The sequence below is a fragment of the Ochlerotatus camptorhynchus genome, unplaced genomic scaffold (genome assembly GCF_037179485.1).
Source record: "Ochlerotatus camptorhynchus isolate MF236.1 unplaced genomic scaffold, CSIRO-AGI_Acam_v1.1 ptg000220l, whole genome shotgun sequence".
NCBI classification, from domain to species: domain Eukaryota; kingdom Metazoa; phylum Arthropoda; class Insecta; order Diptera; family Culicidae; genus Ochlerotatus; species Ochlerotatus camptorhynchus.
The window spans coordinates 5,959,484-5,978,192 of NW_027040710.1; the positions used below are offsets into that span (position 1 = coordinate 5,959,484).

At 38.8% G+C, this 18,709-nt stretch overlaps 2 protein-coding genes across 5 annotated transcripts in view; one reads left to right on the forward strand and one right to left on the reverse strand.

Annotated features, from left to right (window-relative positions):
- Nucleotides 1–18,709, reverse strand: part of Hr3 (Hormone receptor 3) — a 349,911-nt gene that overhangs the window by 58,082 nt on the left and 273,120 nt on the right. For all 4 annotated transcript variants that reach the window (XM_065225002.1, XM_065224999.1, XM_065225001.1 and 1 more), the window contains exon 2: nt 4,198–4,425. In XM_065225002.1, the coding sequence (XP_065081074.1) occupies nt 4,198–4,425 (228 nt within the window). The remainder of the gene's footprint in view (nt 1–4,197; nt 4,426–18,709) is intronic.
- On the forward strand, nt 13,486–14,137 carry LOC135703672 (uncharacterized). Its single transcript, XM_065224952.1, has one exon. It carries the CDS (start codon nt 13,539–13,541, stop codon nt 14,061–14,063), a length of 525 nt encoding a protein of 174 aa, XP_065081024.1. The 5' UTR covers nt 13,486–13,538; the 3' UTR covers nt 14,064–14,137.

Genomic DNA, 18,709 nt, shown 5'->3' on the forward strand with positions numbered 1-18,709 from the left:
CCGATAAAAAAATGTGGTTTCGAGAAAAACGCGTATAAAGTTTTGACTTTAGTTAAAACCATTTTGGGGGTTCTTACCATTAGTCAGCTATGCCTGGACACCGAATTCGCTGATCGGAAAACGGCTTGGGGATGAAAGTATATAGTCTAAAGTACAAAAAAACGTGAAAAAAAAATTTGATTTTTTGAAAAAAAAAGATCGGGAATACCCCCTTAATAATTGTAACCTAATTTTAAAGGGGTCCATATCTACAAAACTTTATACCTAGATATATGGTATTTTGAACGAAATTTCGTATTATGAGTAGTTTTAAATCCTAATAGTATTTTACCTCATTAGGGGAAAAAGTCAGGTTTTTCATTTCTTTCATAGTAGGCATAGTATACTTCAGAGCAATTGTTCACATAAGTATTGCCCACAATTTGACATTAAAAAAAGGTATAACTGTGTGTTGCATTTTTGAAAATGTGAAATTGTATGCAATACTTTCAGTACAGTAAAAGGTACCTTCTGGAAGGAGAAAACTGCAATAATCTATCCGAAGCAGTGCTGTAAATTCACAAAATCAATTCAATATATTTGATGAAAACGAGAAAAGCATTCTCATTTGAGAAACGCTTTATATCATTCAATTGAGTGTAACCTACCCACAAACGGAACTCCGGTCGTCATTCCGCTGAAAAAGCTAAGCGTACGCAACTCCAACCTGACTTTTACGAGACTTCAACCCGACATTGCCGTGACATAAACCCGAAATTGGGTCGACATTGACCTCGAATTGGCTTTGCCTTGATCCGACATCGGGTCGACATGGGTTTTTTCCATACTCCACTGCCCGTATATCAATTGATAGTGAGTGACTCAATTGACAGTGATGATGAGGTTCGTTTGAATAAGTGGCTCTTCAAATTATGTGTGTTGTGAATGGCTTTTCAATTTCGACAAAATCAAAATACTGCTATTTTAATTTTTGTCCGCAACGTTGGCCAAAAAATAAAATAGCAGTATTTTGATTTTGTCGAGACTGAAAAGCCATTCACAACACATATCAATTCCCAGTCGAACCATACCAAATACTTCAAATTGGTGAATGGTTCGAATGATATGAAAATTAACAGCACTGATCCGAAAATCAACATACTTTTGGGGCAAGTCGGACGAAAATTTCAGAGACAGTTTAGAGAAACTTTTGGAGGAAGTCGGAAGACGCTTTCGATGCAAGTCAGTAGGACTCTTGGGGAAAGTCCGACGAAGCTTCCAGGATAAATTGCAAGAATTTCCCGGTAGCAGTCAGAATAAACTTCTGGAGGAAGTCTTGAAAAACCTAGTAGATGATGTCGGAAGAAGCCTCCAGAGCAAGCCAGAAGCACATCTGGCGGAAGTCAAACAAAACCTCCCTGAGAAGTTGGATGAATCATAATCAAACTGTAACTAGCTTTCTTGGGAAAATCAGAATAAAACTTCCGGGAGAAGTTGGAATGAACATTCAGGGGAGATCAGAAAAAAAAAATCCGATGAAGTCTGAAGAATCTTTTAAATAAAATCGGAAGAAACTTCTGGAGGTAGTTAAAAGAAGCTTCCGGTGGAAGCCAGAAGAACCGAGGATTTGAAAGAAAATACTTCTGCTGCATTTTGATATTACTTCAGGCATTTTCATTGGGGACTCTTGAGCAATAACTTTATATGTCGATATTTTTATGCAAAAGAATTGATTGAAAAAAGAACCATTATATTACAGCTAAAATGCTACTTTTCGATATTATGAAACTATAATACATCAAACAAATAGATTTTAGTTCAGCTTTATTATAGAGACTTTCAGTACCTGCTTCGTCCAATTGGGAAAAGAAAGTGGGAGCTTCTGAAGGGAGCCCCCATAGTTACCGAATTTTGAACGGTGGAGGTTCCAGTAGGGAACCTCCCTAGGTTCGAAGTTGGGGGTTTTTGATTTACAGAGATAAATACGAAGTTGCATCTAGGACGTAGTCTTGGTTCGTTGCAATGGTTCGTTAAACGGGTATACTAAAGTTGCTAGTTTTGCATTATAATAACAGCCTTTATATGCAAGATACAAGAAGAGGAAGTAAAATTTGTGTGTGACTCATAAAACTAGTCAATTTCACTTCAAGAGTTTCACAAACAGTGATTAGCTATTACGAAGAGTACTCACTCATCTCGATTACTCAATACAGCTAAAATAGCTTATTGTGACCATCAAACTTTACCTTCTCTTCTTGCATATTACATATGAAAATTATAATTACAATATCCCATAGTTTCATAATTTCGAAAAGTGGCATTTTAGTTGTAATGAGCATTTCCAAGCCTCAACCCACCAAACAATTTTCGCTGCAGACTAGCTTATACGAGAAAAAAAATAGTTATTTAAGCCAATTTTTAAGCTGTATAAGCTAATCTGCAGCAAAAATGGTTAGTTGGGAACAGAGCTGGTAAATATCACGGCCGTCATGTGACAATGAGAAAACAGGTCCTCTCTTTATTACGTGACGAAACTACCTATCACGATATTTCTTGTCATTTTCCAATGATCAAGCACTCATGAGAATAATTCTTATGTGGTTTTGACATCAACATTTCTAACTGACTTAGATGAATTTAAGCAAGTAACTGTATGTAAGCGGTAGAGTGAATACATTTTTAAGATTTTCTAGGTACAAGTAACTTTAATAGCAATAAATGAGCTAGATATTACGATGATCACAACGCTGTCACGTTCTGTCTTGACTAAAAATTCGATAAGATTTAAAAAAAAAATCTCTATCGTTGTTTTCTCATCCTATGATAGTGATAGAAGTATCTCTGTAAATATCACGTGAGATTTTTCATTGAAAATGAGATTTGCCAGCCCTGGTTGGGAAGCGCTGAAATTTACTCAAATGAAACACATTCAACCCACCCGTACTTGTTATTCAAGGAACCATCGAGCTAGAGAAGATATCAAGAATCGGAGGTTAATTATGGAAAGTTTTTTTTTGAAAAGCTCTGAATTTCCATCGAGATAGGAGAAATTGGGAAGTTCGAGTTAGGAATAAAATAGAGTAAGAAAGAGTTGACTGGAAAGTGCAGAAATTGACTCCTAATATCATTTGCCTTAAGGCTGTGGGGGGTTTGAACTCTAACCTCCCCTCGCTGCGCCAGGGGTAATTCATAGTTTATTTTATGTGCTTCCAATTTGTTTCATCGGGGTTTTGATAGGACTTGGTGGTGTCATATTTGTGAATTATTACAATTCCTTGCAGATAAATACTGCACATTTAATCATTTTAAAATACTTTACTGTAGAAAATTTAAAACAGTTGTGAAATCTTGAAATAAGATTATCTTAAACTTCCTATTCATTGATTTTTTTTATCGTTTTTGGGGTTGACCCCGGTGTAGTGGATAGCATCCTTATCTCTCACGCCAAAGTCATGAGTTCAAATCTCACCCCCGGACATGTCACAAATGATCCAAAAGTGTTAAAGTGACTATAATAATAAAAACAAAAGAGTTTTTTTTTAAATGTTATTTTTCAAAACTTCCAAATTTAAAATCGTTCGAAAGCTAAAAACGGTATCTCAATCTTGTATAATATAACTATCCCAAAGTTGACCTCTTAAGTTTCTCTTCTTCATGGCACTGAAAACCACTAAAATCATTGTATTAAAGGACTACGAGCTAAGCCGCATAAACTTTAATAACTTCCCTCCGTCATAATATCCACGAACGGAAGCAGTGCTGTACCTAAGACCGCAGTCACATCGAAAACCGTCACTGCTGTAAGCGAAGTATATAGGCTTAGGTACTGACCCCTCCCCCCCCTCCCTCATTTCCGTCCTAAAATGGTCAATTTATGTGATTGTGGCGCCTTTGACAGCAAAAGTCGCTTTGATAAACGAACCACACGAGCGTGAGCGACTGGGCGCTCGAATAGCATTAAAAAAAGGCATGAAAAGGAAACATGCGGCTAGCACTGCAACACACTGCCTATTGATGTAGATTACGTTTTAGATAAAATTAAATTGCCACCATTTACGACCGTTCGATAGCGCGCGCGAGCCTTCTGCAAGCTGAAACTGAAATTGATATTCACATTCAGCTGGTCGTTGCTGGTCCCGCTTTGTGTGAGGATTGTCGATTGAGACATTGTGAAAATTGCAGGCTCTACACAAAAAAAAAAAAAAATGATGTACTCACCGTCACGACTCATTCCCAGCTTTAGGCACTTTTGCAGTCGACAGTACTGACACCGATTCCGGTTGACTCGATCGACGACGCACTGCTTGTTCCGGGGGCACTGGTAGTTGACGACGGAGCTCTGCGAGCGCCGGAAGAAGCCCTTGCATCCCTCGCAGGTTATCACACCGTAATGGACGCCGGACGATTTGTCACCGCACACTTTGCAGGGGATGATTTCGATTTGCGCTGGAATTAGAAAAAAAAAATACAAATGGTCGTTAGTTAAATCTTTGAACTATTCACATTTCTCCCCGCCCGCTGAATGCCGAAAATGCCGCTGAGAGTTCGAACAACCCGAATCAAAACAAAATTCGCCAAAGTCAACGACCTGACATTGCCCGCTCACACGCGCCTCTTCAAGTCAAGACCAAAATTTGGAAACCGCGCGCTCATTCTCTCACTCACCTACGTCGCCCAAAGGGAAGAAGCGACGATCGTCAAAATATTCGCAGGAGCACTCGCGATCATCATCCATCATCTTTGTACCGCATGCAGGCTATCTACCTACCGGGCCGGGAGCTGTGAGACCCGTCCCGTCTTGATGATGCGCGAAAGCATCAGAATGCCAAAACCGGTATCATGACGAAACAATCATTCGCAGCGAATTTCGGTGCGAACACGAAAGAAAAGGAGCAAAATCGAAAGAGAGAACCACCTAAAAATAAAATGCAAGACAACGTTCTGAGTTGAACCCGCGATCACGACGACGACGACGGCAATCGCGAAAAAAAGCGACGCGCGCGTCCGGGAGTTCGTTGATCTTTTGGACGTTGTGGCTACGGCTGTGGTTCAGGTTTTCGTAGGTCCGGGGCGTCAATGTCCGAAAGTTCGTGTTGATGATGATGACGACGAACACAAGCCAAGAACTTGTACAATTTGAAGCATGTTCTTGGGAACGATCGCGACCAGCTGTGTTGGAGGGACGTATCGGTGGATGATGTGAGTGCCATTTTTGTACTCGCAATTGTGGCATATTTTCCGTTTACATATTCGGTCGGTTATTATCACATTGCCCGTCCGGGTCTGTTGCCTGGCGGTCGTTAAAATATAATTCTGGAAAGTTCGGTATTTTGATGAGTTTGCGGAAGGTAGCTGCATACGAAACTTTGTTCTGCAGAGGTTGTCTGGATTTTATGCGAAAAGTAAAAAGGAAGCTGCTTGATTGTTTTTGAATCGATTAATGGGGATCGCGTTTTTGGCGTTCGTTCGAGTGGCGGGGGAAGTGGCACTTACTGTGAAGTGCTTGTAATTGGTTGTGTAATGACGGCGATGCCGACGCTGGACGGATGTTCTTGGAATTCAGGGGGGAAAATGCTGAATGTCAGCTCGTCTGTGAGCCATTTGATGTTTTTTTTTGTATATTTGAAGCGCTTTTATGTTTCCGATATTTAGTTTAATTATCTGACCATTTTGAGAAAATCGGTTTAGCTACTTATGAAAAGACAACTACCAGAGAGAATTTAGATTTGAGAAGAAAAAAAATGTGATATTCATAGGTTCATTATAATACTTCCATAGGGAATTTAAACGACTTACTAGAGAAATTTGGAAATCTTACAAACAACTTCCAGAGTTCCAGAAGAGCTTGGATAACTTCCTGGGAAAATTTGGAAAACTTTCAGAGGGATGCTAAAAATGTATAGTGCTGCTGTCCAGCTTATTTTTATGATGATGTAGTTTCAGAAACCTTTTGTTTTTCACTGCATCCATGATCAAACGAGATGAGCAATAAACAGTTTAATCACAAATTCATCAAACGCGGCAACTGAAAATGAAACGATTTAAAGTGACAAATAAATAAATTTAATGCCATCAATTATACCACCTCGTCCTCACTCAGCTCTTCAGCGTGCCACCTAAAATCACAAAGTATCCTCCCCCACCGCAAATGAGTCAAATTTGTTTTGCGCATCTCCTTCACTGAGCACAATAGTTGACTCACCAAAATGCTTCGAGTCGCATCGGGCGACAGAATCACCCCCACTCGTTTTCAACTGACAGCAGTGTGTCCTTTCTTGAACTTTCGTCTTAAGCTCCAATAAAATTCCAATCCCAATTTGCAATCAAAGTCGAATCAACAGCGCTGAGATTTTCCTTATCGTAGGTCATGGCGAGGGCGATGAATCAGATGTCATCGCCGTTGTCGTCGTCGTCGTCGGGGTAATATCGCGATCAGCAGTTCAAAGCACTGAACTGACTGTACCCCCGCGCAGTGCAAACGTTGCAGCGCCCGTTTCCACGGAACTCTACTGGAATTACGTTGAGTTCACACTGAAAGTGTATAACATTCAGAGTCAATGCAAAATAATCGCACTTTGCCGGCTTTGATGCAATCCGAGCAGTGACGAAATGTAGATGACGAAGGGCGTGGTGAAGGAAAGCGCGAGGAGGTTGTCATCGTCGGTCGGTCCCTGCTGCTGCTGCTGGTGCTATATAGTAAGAGAGCGCGACGTCGTCGCGAGCCGAGTTGCACGTTGCAATCGTGCTTACTGTGGCTATTGTTGTTTGTTGTTCTGAGGATTGAGTGGTGTTCGTTCGTGCTTTTAAATTTATTGTACTATATATGCAAATAATATGTTTATTGCAGAAAATAGCACTTTTGTACGGTACGTGTGTACCTCGTGGCCAAGTGTCGATGAACCCCTCGCGCTGGAAGAGGAAAAGGGTTGAAGTGATGGGCATTTATTTAGAAGATGAAATGCATTCCTTCCGATTATTTGGTCTGCTCTCAGCGCTAGGTTCATGAAGATCATCGATTGGACCGATAATCGAATCTGCCACTCCAAGGAAGCTCTAGTAACCAGTGAGCCCGCTAATTAGTTTTTTTGCTAATATTGCAATGAAATTGATCTATGGGGCTGCCCCCATTTCACGTGAACAGTTTTTAAAAGGTTTTAGCCCCCCTCCTGTCCCTGCGTGGACAATCATGGATGATTAAAATCCACATAAAATAAATAGTCAAAAATAAATGAATTTCCGTTTTTACCTCTCAGAATAGCATGACACAGTTTTATCACAGACAAACAGACATAGCACTCACATCCTTTTCATCGAAAAACTAATTAACAGACAATTTAAAGTTCTCTTGGTTTGTAGCGTCGCCACCTATGGCGCTCATACACACTTAGAAAAATTCATGTAAATTTAGGTGTTCTGGGACTGACATATACGAGCGTCAATTTTGACACAAATTTGAGTCATAACAGACGCGAAATATAGCTTAATCAAACGTACTTTTCGTCGAGCAACGAACTTTTCAGTCTCGGAGCACTTAATTTTACATGACATGTTTGTTTACGTCTCATCTTTTATGTCAAAGATGGATTCCGTCACTTATAAAATTACTTATTTCTAAGTGTGTAGTCAACAACGCCAAACACGTTTAAGGCAATCCAGTTTCCAACAACTTTGTCTCAGACATCATTTGGATTAGACGAGCCATTTTCGTGCAATGCAGGGTGGTCAATAAATTTTCTTTTTGAAATGCTCGGTTTTTCCGGTTTTCCCGGGTCAAATCTAAAAAACCCGGTTTATGCATTTTTCACCAAAATACATCGCTGAATGTATTCAAACGATACCTTCCTGGATTCCTTAGTATTCCAGCGTCAATCAAATTAGACTGAGCAATCGTATTTTTCTTAAAATGAAATATATGCAGTACAAAATGCGGCTGATTTCGAGGTGCCGATAATAGAATAGCAGTTTAACAAGCAGTTCAAATGGAAAGGTGGCCGAAAACAAGAGGGTTGTCAGCAATAAAGATTATACTCGAAAAAAAATGCAACACTTTCTTTTGTGTATTACTTTTTATTGCATGGGAAAAAAATGATAAAATTTTGAGTAAAACTAGTTTAGAGTGTAATGTTTACATGTGCAAAATCTCGTCACAATCTGTCAAGTGGTTATCGAGATGGCTTACAAGCAAGAAGTGCTTCAACCAAAAAATTATGGGAGCGGTTGTGGAAAATCCAGGCCAGTCCCACAGGTGGATCGCGAAACAGTTTGGAATCGACAGTTCGACCGTGCCCTGTGTGATAAAATCGTTTAAAGAGACCCAGACGACCCAGTGGCGAGCTGGCAGCAGAAGAAAAGCGAAGACGACCGACCCCGTTAACGCAAGGAAGGTGAGGAATTACTTCAAGCGCAATCCGAACTTTTCGATTCGGGACGTGGCCATGAAGGTCAATTCTTCCGTCTGGTTCGTCCATCAGACAATGAAGCGGGCCGGACTTCATGTTTTCTAGGTAAGGAAGGCGCCTAACCGAACCGATAAACAGAATACGGTGGCCAAATCCCGCGCCAGGAAGCTGTACCGGGAGGTGTTGGTGCAGCCAAAATGCATCGTCATGGACGACGAGACGTACATGAAAGCGGACGCCGAGCAGATCCCTGGCCTGGAGTTTTTCGTCGGCAAGTCCCGTCTGGATGTTCCGGAGAAGTTTCGGAAGAAGAAGGTCGACAAATTTGCCAAGAAGTACTTAGTGTACTCAGCAAGCCACAAAGATGACAATCTGTTTTGGCCAGATCTGGCATCGTGCCATTACGCGAAACCGGTGATGGAGTGGTACGAAGCCAACGATGTTGTTTTTGTGCCGAAGGAGGCAAATCCGCCAAACTCGTCAGAACTTCACCCAATAGAAAAATACTGGACGATTATGAAGGGCAAGCTCCGGAAAACAGGGAAGGTCTTCAAAAACGACAAGGATTTGAAGAAAGAGTGGATGAAAGTGTGTAATAATGGTCATGGAGGTGGTAATAACTATGGACACGGAGGTCATGGAGGACACGGCAACGAACATGGAAATGGCCACCATAAAGGTTAAACCAAAGAATCTGTGAAAAAAACAGAACTGCTAACTACTTCTTGAGTTATTTATTGCAATAAATTAAATGATTTTTTTAACCGAATTTGAAGTTTTCATTGTTGTTTAGACATACTACGCTTCTGATGTACCGAAAAAAAAGTGGAAAAGACTATATCTTTAATTAAGTAGTTATGATTTGCCGTTTGGTTGGAAGATGCAGGTTTAAATGTTCATGAAATAACAACCAAATTCTTTCTTATATCACAGTTCCAAGTGTTTAAAAAAATCCACGGAGCTCTACACACTTAGATTATTTTACCGAAATCTGTGAATTTTTACCGAAATCTCAACAGCTGAACGTTCGGTAAACAGTTCGGTGATTTTTCACAGATTTCCTGTAATTTTTCACCGAATATCTGTGAATACAGGAAATCTGTGAAAAATCACCGAACTGTTTACCGAACGTTCAGCTGTTTAGATTTCGGTAAAATTTCACAGATTTCGGTAAAATAATCTAAGTGTGTAGGATCAGTTTCATGGATGGACCACTATTACAGTTTCATGGATGGACCACGAATTTTACGGAGGAAGGTCATTCGGATTCATGTTTATTTTACGACCCAAATATATTACAGTTCTTAATGTTTTCAAAAAAAAACCACGAAGCTCTGCATGGGATCTTCCGGAGGACCGTTCCGTTGTCTCCAGGATCCATATAGGAACCATGACTATTTTCTGGCTAATTATGAACATTTTTTCCCACTAATCTAAATTCTTAAGCCACTTGTAAAACCCATAGGGTAGAGCGCTACTTCGTCGTAATCGTCCATTTCCGTTCTATCGAGCAGAAAACATCAGTAAAATCAATGATTTCACCGTGCACAAACCAGTAATACATTTGTACCGATGCGTTAGTTCACAAGCTACAACACAAATCCTATTAGAGCGTATTGTATGAATATTTTTACTCATTGTTCTCAAAACAAAAGAAGCGATCCTAGTGAACTCGCTTTTTCTACCTTCATCCGTAGGATGAAGAAAATCCAATGGCGTTTCAATGCGTTTGGACGGAATTGAAACTCGTAAGACAAATTTGGAATCAAGAAGCAGTGTTAGATTTTTAACAATATCTCAACAATGTGTGGCTCTTTATCAAATTCAACGGTATTTATGGATAGGGGAATAAATTTAGAAGTCATATTTGATAGAAATATTTCATTTATTGCTAAAACCGTTCAAGAAAGAGAGGTTAAGCGTGGGTTGTGCTTAGTAGGATGGAAATTAGATCAAAACCCCTAATCACTCATAACTCTATTTTCAATCTCTTTACAATGAGAATAATCTTCCGACTCTTAGGAATTCTATGCATCGTATTCGGAGTGTTAATTAAGGTCTAAATCGCGAACTCCTCAAATGGGGTTCGAAATCGTTAAGCGTTTTTATCTTTTTAATTAAGGCTTAAATTGCAATTTTTTTATCGTAAATATTTTTTTCAGAATTTTTTGTAATAGAAATAAAGACGCGATAAAGTTCGCTTTTTTTTCATTTTAGGTACAAATATACACACTAAGAAAAATTCATGTAAAATTAGGTGCTCTGACAGTGACATATACGAGCGTCAATTTTTACATAAATTTGAGTCATAACAGACGTGAAATATAGCTTAATCAAATGATCTTTTCGTCGAGCCACGAATGTTTCAATCTCGGAGCTCTCAATAATACATTAGATGTTTGTTTATGTAAAAGATGAATTCCATCACGTGTAAAATTTGTTATTTGTAAGTGTACCATTCCATATCAAAACGATATAGTGGTTCTCAGAATTTTGTTAAAATTGGCAGTTTCTTATTGAAAAATATCAGACCCGTATTTTATTATTTTGTCATTAGAGTGACCATTTCCATGTTAGAGTGATAATTAACAATATTTTTTAGGAAAAATATAATGATATTAAAAAAAATAGATTTTGCATTGAAAAACATCGATTGTATCAAGGGGTCATTCACTCGGCACAGCTGCTTTTGTATTAACGCTGTTATCAGTGTGCCGTAGTTTGCCGCATTGTGCCGGTACTGTGCCGAACGAGTATATTTGTGCCCTGATTTGTGCCTTTATGTATTTGAAGTGTATGAGTGGTCAAGTACAAATTGATCTGGTATATCTGGCAACAGTGCTTCTGTGATTCTGACAGCTGTTTATTTACTAGGTACTAAAGAGCCTGAATTTATAAAGAGACGATATGTCAAAATTGGAACAATCGATTATTTGTCAAAGTCATAGGAAAAGTCATTCCAATCGAGCAGAAGACCTGTCAAATGGATAAGATGTCGCCTCTTTATAAATTCAGGCTCTTTACTAGGTACAAATTCGCTTCGAGATTCGCTCCTGTGGTGGAAAACGTCGGCCTTTAATCTCGTCAAGGAAGTGCAACCTTTTTATTTTTCTATAATCGTACGTACCAAGGTTCAACAGGTTTGTTCATTCTGATTATTGGCTCTGTTCAGCTTATCCGTGTATTTTTATCTAGATTTTCTTACGAATTTCTTCATACAGCTGCAGCACACAGAGCTTCTGTAAAGCAACGGCGGAGACAACAAAAGCAATCGGGCTTCGATCCACAACTTCAGCACCGGAGCAAACTTTTCGGTTGAAAGTCGTTGCTGGAGAATTACCTCTGGATATCTTCTGATTTTAAATTGACTCACTACTTGACTAGCCTATTGGTCCCAAGCAAATCGACTAACGTACCCCTTTCTAGTATAAATTCCAGTACTACACAATGTTTGTTTTGATTCGCTATGAAAGTTGGACAGATAAAATGAGGGGTTATTGGATTTTCCTATGTTTCGAGGGGTGAATCGATTAGCTTGGGACCGAAGATAGTACCAGAGCTGAACCAAAAAGTTGAGCACGTTTCTTCGGGACCTTCTAGTCTTAAGGCCGGCGGACAATAGATACGTTTTCAGGTTTTTTGACAGTTAGCCCATGCATTATTTGTCAAAAAAAAAACCCGAAAACGTATGCATTGTGCGCCGGCCTTTAGAGTTACCTCTATGGTGTTAGTCTTTTTAATAGAGCTAATAAACTATAGAGGAAGAATAGCGCTGCCGTCGCTGTTGAAACATCTTTTCCTTACATCTAATAGGGACACAACTGTCAAAGCGAGAAAAAAACTATGCAGTTTGACAGGTCTGTACCCGCACGGAGATGAAAAACTACCCAAAATTAAGTACTTTTCCCCCAATTCCGGGGTTCAACCCAATAACCCAAATTTGAGTAAATCGCATATAGTATACACCAAATTTAAGTTTTCAATATCAGTAAAACGGATTGCTGGATCATGACCAGCAATCCAATGCTTAACTGAAAAACAGCAAACGATATTTTACTGAAAACATCAGCTAACATAAACTTTCCATTTAACACCAGCAAAAAAAATTACCTACTCTTAAGTATATTCTACCCAAAATTAAATTTAATTCACGTAAATTAGAGAATATTCATTTTGCGCAAAAGTAACTTATTGCGCTGAACTATATCGTTGGGTCGAATCTCTTGCTCCTTTGTTGACAACAATAACGAGTGCAAGTGAGAGGCTGAAGTCAATATTAAGTAAAAAGAACTCAAATTTTGGGTAGTATTTTTTCTCCGTGCGGTACTATTCAACATCGGAACAAACGGAACACCAGTGCTATACTTCCTCTATAGTATATTAGCTCTATTGTCTTTTCAGATCCAAGCGTGCATTAGCGGAGCGTAGCGAAATTTACGTTGGCATGAAAAGGATATCTAGAACTTTTCTCCAATCTCTAATCACCAAAATGAATGGGAGAAAAGTAGGGGAAAAGTTGGCTTCGACAATACCTTAACCTATTATCGTCAGGGGGGTAAACAACGTCCTTGAGAGCTCAATTTTGGCATGTGGATACATTGTGTTTCAGAGCAACTATTGGCTAAATTTGAGTGCTCTAGGACTTTGTTTACCCCCTGACGATAATAGGTAAAGGTATTGCCGAAGCCGAAATTTCCCCTACTAGATATCTTTCTCATGCCAACGCAAATTTTACTCAGCTTTGCTAATGCACACTCAGATGCGTATACACCATAAAGGATCTTATGTGCATGCAGATCTCGCATGTCATATAGTACGTATTCACGCAAAAGTTCATCCATACAGTCAGGAGAAATGGAATAATCCGATTGTCATTTCTTATTATGCCGGCAAAAACAACTTTTATCTTTATGTAACAGGCATCCGATTTTTGGTTAACGGTTGATGGGCTGCCAACCGGTCGCAGCTCACCTCTGTGCGAAAGGTTGGGATGCGATCGTACGTCGAAGGTGGGTTTCTACAATTTTGTAAACATAACAAATGTGACGCATACTTTTCGAATGGTTCGTGTATATATAAACTGGCTGGCGCCTGCTTAAAAGGATCAGTTTCGAAGTACAATTGACACGGTGCGGAAGAGTTGGTTTGCATTTGTGAAACATGAAGATATTAATTTGTGGAGCGCTGGTCTTCAGTGCCTTACTGGCATTGGGTAAGGCTTTGCCGGCGGAGGAAAGTGAACCGCAGATGATCGAAGATGGACCTGCTGTGGATCGAGTTAAGCGACAGGGTCTGTTGGGAGCATTGCTAGGAGTAGGCCAAGGAGGTCTGGGTGCACCTGGCTATGGAGGTTACGGAGGATACGGAGGACAAAGTGGATATGGAGGATATGGGGGACACGGAGGACAAGGGGGATATGGAGGACATGGTGGACATGGAGGACAAGGTGGATATGGTGGACATGGTGGACACGGAGGACAAGGTGGATATGGTGGATATGGTGGACATGGCAATCAAGGTGGTTACGGTGGTCATGGAAATCAAGGTGGTTACGGTGGTCATGGAAATCAAGGTGGTTACGGTGGTCATGGAGGACATGGCAATGGATACGGACACGGACACGGAGGTCACGGAAGTAATGGTGGACATGGCTACGAGCATGGACATGGACATCATGGAGGTTAAACCAAAGAATCTCAAATGTAACCTGATTAGAAAAGTAGCTCTAATGTAAATGTAATAAACGCGTTGAATGTTGTGCCAAAACTTATTATCTTTTATCACAAAATGATGGAACCAAAAGTGTCGGAATCCAAAGATAAATCCGATGAAAGATGAATCCGCTTTAAAACGTTGAAGTTGCGACTCGCGTAGACCACCGTTAATTCGAACAGTTATAACACAGACAAACAGTCGTAATTCGCTTTTCTGACAACAAATTGTACAAGGAATTATTTAAAATTCCAGAAAGTCCACACGGTTAAAAACAAGTACTCAAAAATAAGTTCTTTTCACTCATCTCGGCACTATAGTGCAGGAACCCAATAGTAGGTAAAGCGGGTCAAAGTAATTTTCATTTACTTGTGTGCAATTCGTATGGAATATTCCACTAGCTTTCAATCCAAAAGTAAGTCAGTTGTACCAAACAGAAGGTAAATTTGATTACACTCAACGTTGGGGTCCCACACTTTACTACCCCTGTTGGGTGGTTTTGACCTCCGGTTGTTGACAACATTAGAAGGAGAAAAGGAGACAAACTAGTTAAAAGTAGGTAAAAGTAAACTGGCCGTTGGGTACTTTTTTACTGACAGAATTGCAATGGAAACTGAATCAAACGCCTCCTTAATTTCCAAGAATACTGAAGCGTTTCCCTAATAAACAAATACCATAAACGAACTATATCCCGGATGGGTGAACTATCCCACAAATGGTTTGGATGATACCCCAAACACGTCGTTAAGCTCTCTTTTATGGGTATTTTTATTAGGGTTACGTTTTATTTTTCATAGTTCATTGTAACAGCTATACATTAGTAGGTATTATGCTTATTGGCAAATCAAAGTTGGCACTCGTGGAGAATAGAAGAACTATGAGAGTGATGATGGTTTCAAAATTTTACGTGGTGAGGTATACGAGTGCAATCTTTAAATGCTTTTATTTTGCAAATGAAGCATTTTATTTAATTCTGGTTGCTGCTACAGTGATAGAACCCAACTATTGGGTTGGTTTGGGTCATGGTGTTGTGTTCCCTATTTTATTTAACTCTTTTTCGCTCTCAGATCGCAGCGTTTCACTTTCCCCCTCCCCCAAACTATTATGGGTGAAAAAGAGAACCCATATTTGGTGACCTCACGCGAGCGCAATTCAAAAGATGTTAATAACAAACTAATCTAGAACTGGGCTCAAACATATCGCATTTTCTAAGACTGGTCATGATTTATATAGTATGCATAATGAGAATTGTATGAAGAAAAGACGATTCCAGAAGAATAATTCCCTAGGCAAAAAAACTATTACTCTGTGCTAAACTGAGTTATTTCAAAATGGGAATCCACAAACAACAGACTCAGAAACTATACCCGATCTCAACAAACTGTACCGAAATCAAAACAGTATTAAGCTACTTTATATCGAGCTCTTTTCAATAATTGCAACATGTGAATAATGCAGAACAAGTTTAAATTTGTTCTAGAGCCAAATTGGTTTTGAAAGGAAGGCCAACCTGCAGCCGCTCTGAACCCTTCAAGCACAAACGAAGTGACAAATGGAGCGGCTTGAAAACTTTGGTGACCAGGTCATAGTAATTCTATCTACCATCCATCAGGTCAAGGTAATTCTATCTACCATCCATCAGTTCATGGTAATTCTATCTACCATCCATCAGGTCATGGTCATTCTATCTACCATCCATCAGGTCATGGTCATTCTATCTACCATCCATCAGTTCATGGCAATTTTTTCAAAATAATTCTTCAGTTCTTTAGTCATTCCACTATACTTACACTATCGTAACAGAAGCATGGAGAGTGTAGTGGAGAAAGTATAGGTCTGATAATCACAACGTTCGTGGTACGAGTCCAGTCGGCAATCTGTTTACATACGAACTATCACGCTTCACGCTCACTTGATTCTACTCATTATTTATTCACCACTAACTCTATCATTTAGCTGATATGTGTTTTTTTTTATTTCCTGAGAGTTTCAAAATTATCCGACTTGAAATGAATTTTTTTGTTCATTCATTTATTTGATAAGGCTCAACCGAATTAACTTTACAGAGCCGAGGATTCTTGGTCACTATACAATACATCTTAAAACTATAGTCAAAAGTTACAACACAATAAACACTTTATCTTCCTAACTTGAAATGAAGTGTTGGTGATTATTTTTGACTGTTGAATTTTTTTTTCGAGTACAGTCTTTAGTCACACTCAATGGAGAAGTTTTTAGCGTTGTAAAAACGTTTTCAAACAGTTTTAGGTAATGCTGGCGATTGGAATGGATAGAGCAGATAGAACGCTATCGAGCTGAATGGGTCATTACACCAATTTGTAAAGGGCGAGAGACTGAATTAAGACATTGTTTAGGAAATCTTTAACTTGACACAAATAAGATCTAAGGAAATTTGTTGAAGATCTTGGAGTAAAAAAATGATAGAACACAACAGAAATCTTAAAAATATGGCTTTTAGATTTGTTAGGAGTATTAGACTATGATTGTTTTTTTTTTTTTATTTATTAAGGGGTTACGCCTACCTGCAAATTTTCAAAAAATCGTTTTTTTTTATTGTCCTAATCCTAATCGAATAATAGAATAAAGTCAAGAATATTTCCTCAAAAGATCAAGTTGATCCGATGAAAATTGTGAAAGTTATGCGACGTACAAAAATATTCACTTATAGTGGACTAAACCCAACTTGAAACTTTAAACGCGATTATCTCGGAATCATATTTTCAAAACCGGTGTCAAAAATTTCTCGAAATGTATACATTCGATTCGTCTGATTCGTTTTGATTTCTGTTCAGTACTATTTTGTGCAGTCCACGATCCTTCGGATTTCGTCTATCATTTAATTTCGATTTTTTACAGCCGATCAAAGACAAATTTTAAGGATCAAAAATCGGCACTTCAACTTTGCAAGGCCGCCATTTTGTCAAAAAAATTAAAAAAAAAAAAACCGAACGATCAAAGACTAGTTTAACACATGCTTAACGATTTGGCATGGTTTTTTTTTTATTTCAGATGATTACATCACAAACCACAGTTGGCACCGCAAAAAGCGTTTTTTAGAACATCGTCCACGGGGAGCAGCCGTGCACCAGGACCTCGTTTTTACAGCATCGACTGATAAATGTACCATTTAATGTGTGTTCAATAAACGGCAGAAACCCGATTTTCAATATGTTGCGTCGTTTTCGAGAAAAAAAAAATCCAAACTTTCGCTTTTTTTCGGTCTTGCGGGTAGGCTTAACCCCTTAAGTATTTGTAAAAACGATAAGGTTTATCAAGCAATCAATCAATCAATCAAAAATTATTGGATTTATTTTAAATATAGGATTGGGAAAACTAAAACCACGCCAATTTAGAATCGGATGTATCTCATAATTGGTTTAGCTTGTAATAAAACGCTATTTGAAGAAAATGTTATGTATTTATTGTAGTTTAAAGATAAAATGTGGGTTTTGTGATTTTTATTCCTCTCGATTAAAAATTTGAACTTTGGGCTTGCTACGTGCCATCAACTTCTGCACAAGCTGCTTGTCAACCTCACCGGCTGCTTTTTTCCAGTATATTGCAATTGCGTATATTCCAAACTGTATTGCGAACAGCACCGAGTTTGATGGCCATATCCTCATCCGAAAGTCCTGAATTCGCTTTGAAAGCCTTCATGACGTTCTGACGCAGTTTCTGGTCTACTATACCGCTTCGATGCCTTGATTTCACCTTTTGGGAAATAGACAAACTTTCTTTGAAACGTTTCAACGCTGCACAGAGGGTGGTTTTAGCCATTTTCAACTCCTTTGTGGTCCGCGTACCCGACCATGTCGGGTTTTCATATCTTATGTGCAGAATGAATTCTCTCCTTTTTGCTTCCATCACGTGGCGATTCAAGAAAACATACTTTTAAAAAAATTTGCACGGGTTTTCAATAGAAAGACATTTTAAACTAGCTTCTGTCAAAAGATTCCAGAACCAACCATTAGGAGCACTGTATTGGACATAAAGAAGCGTACCGGAGCAAAGCTGGAGATCAAATTGAAATCAAAATTTGCTGTTACGATGTAAATTATTTTGAATACTCCAGTTGATCCGGCAAAGACGAGAGCAAAATTTTACACTGTTAAATCAAACGGACAACTAATTCTGCTTTCAATGAAATCAATTTGATTACTGATTTTGCATTCATAATGTTTAACTGAATATGGGCCTGGTGTAAATGGAAAGCATTCATGCGTCTCACGCTGAAAGACTTGAGCTCAAATCTCACCCCGGGTAAGTCACGAATTACCTAACAAAATAAATAAACAATAATCGTTAGTTCAACGACAGATGAACTTAAATTAAATTTTAAACAAGACGTTTACAGCAGAATATCATGTTAAGTTGCTTTCATTTAAAAAGTCTTGACTGTAAAATGAAAGCACAATATGATATCAGACTTCTGTCGCAAAAATTGAAATCAAAATTAGTTTCATTATGATATGAACTTCAAACTTTAATATCAATTTGCTTTTATTTTGCTAACCGACTTTGCTCGGGTACCGATTCTAAATTGCCAGGGCTTTACTCAAAATGTAGAATATGCTAAAAGTTTACAAGATCATAGATTA

Excerpts from the sequence above, each read along its gene's own strand:
- LOC135703672 (XM_065224952.1), top strand. The coding sequence starts at position 13,539 with ATGAAGATATTAATTTGTGGAGCGCTGGTCTTCAGTGCCTTACTGGCA.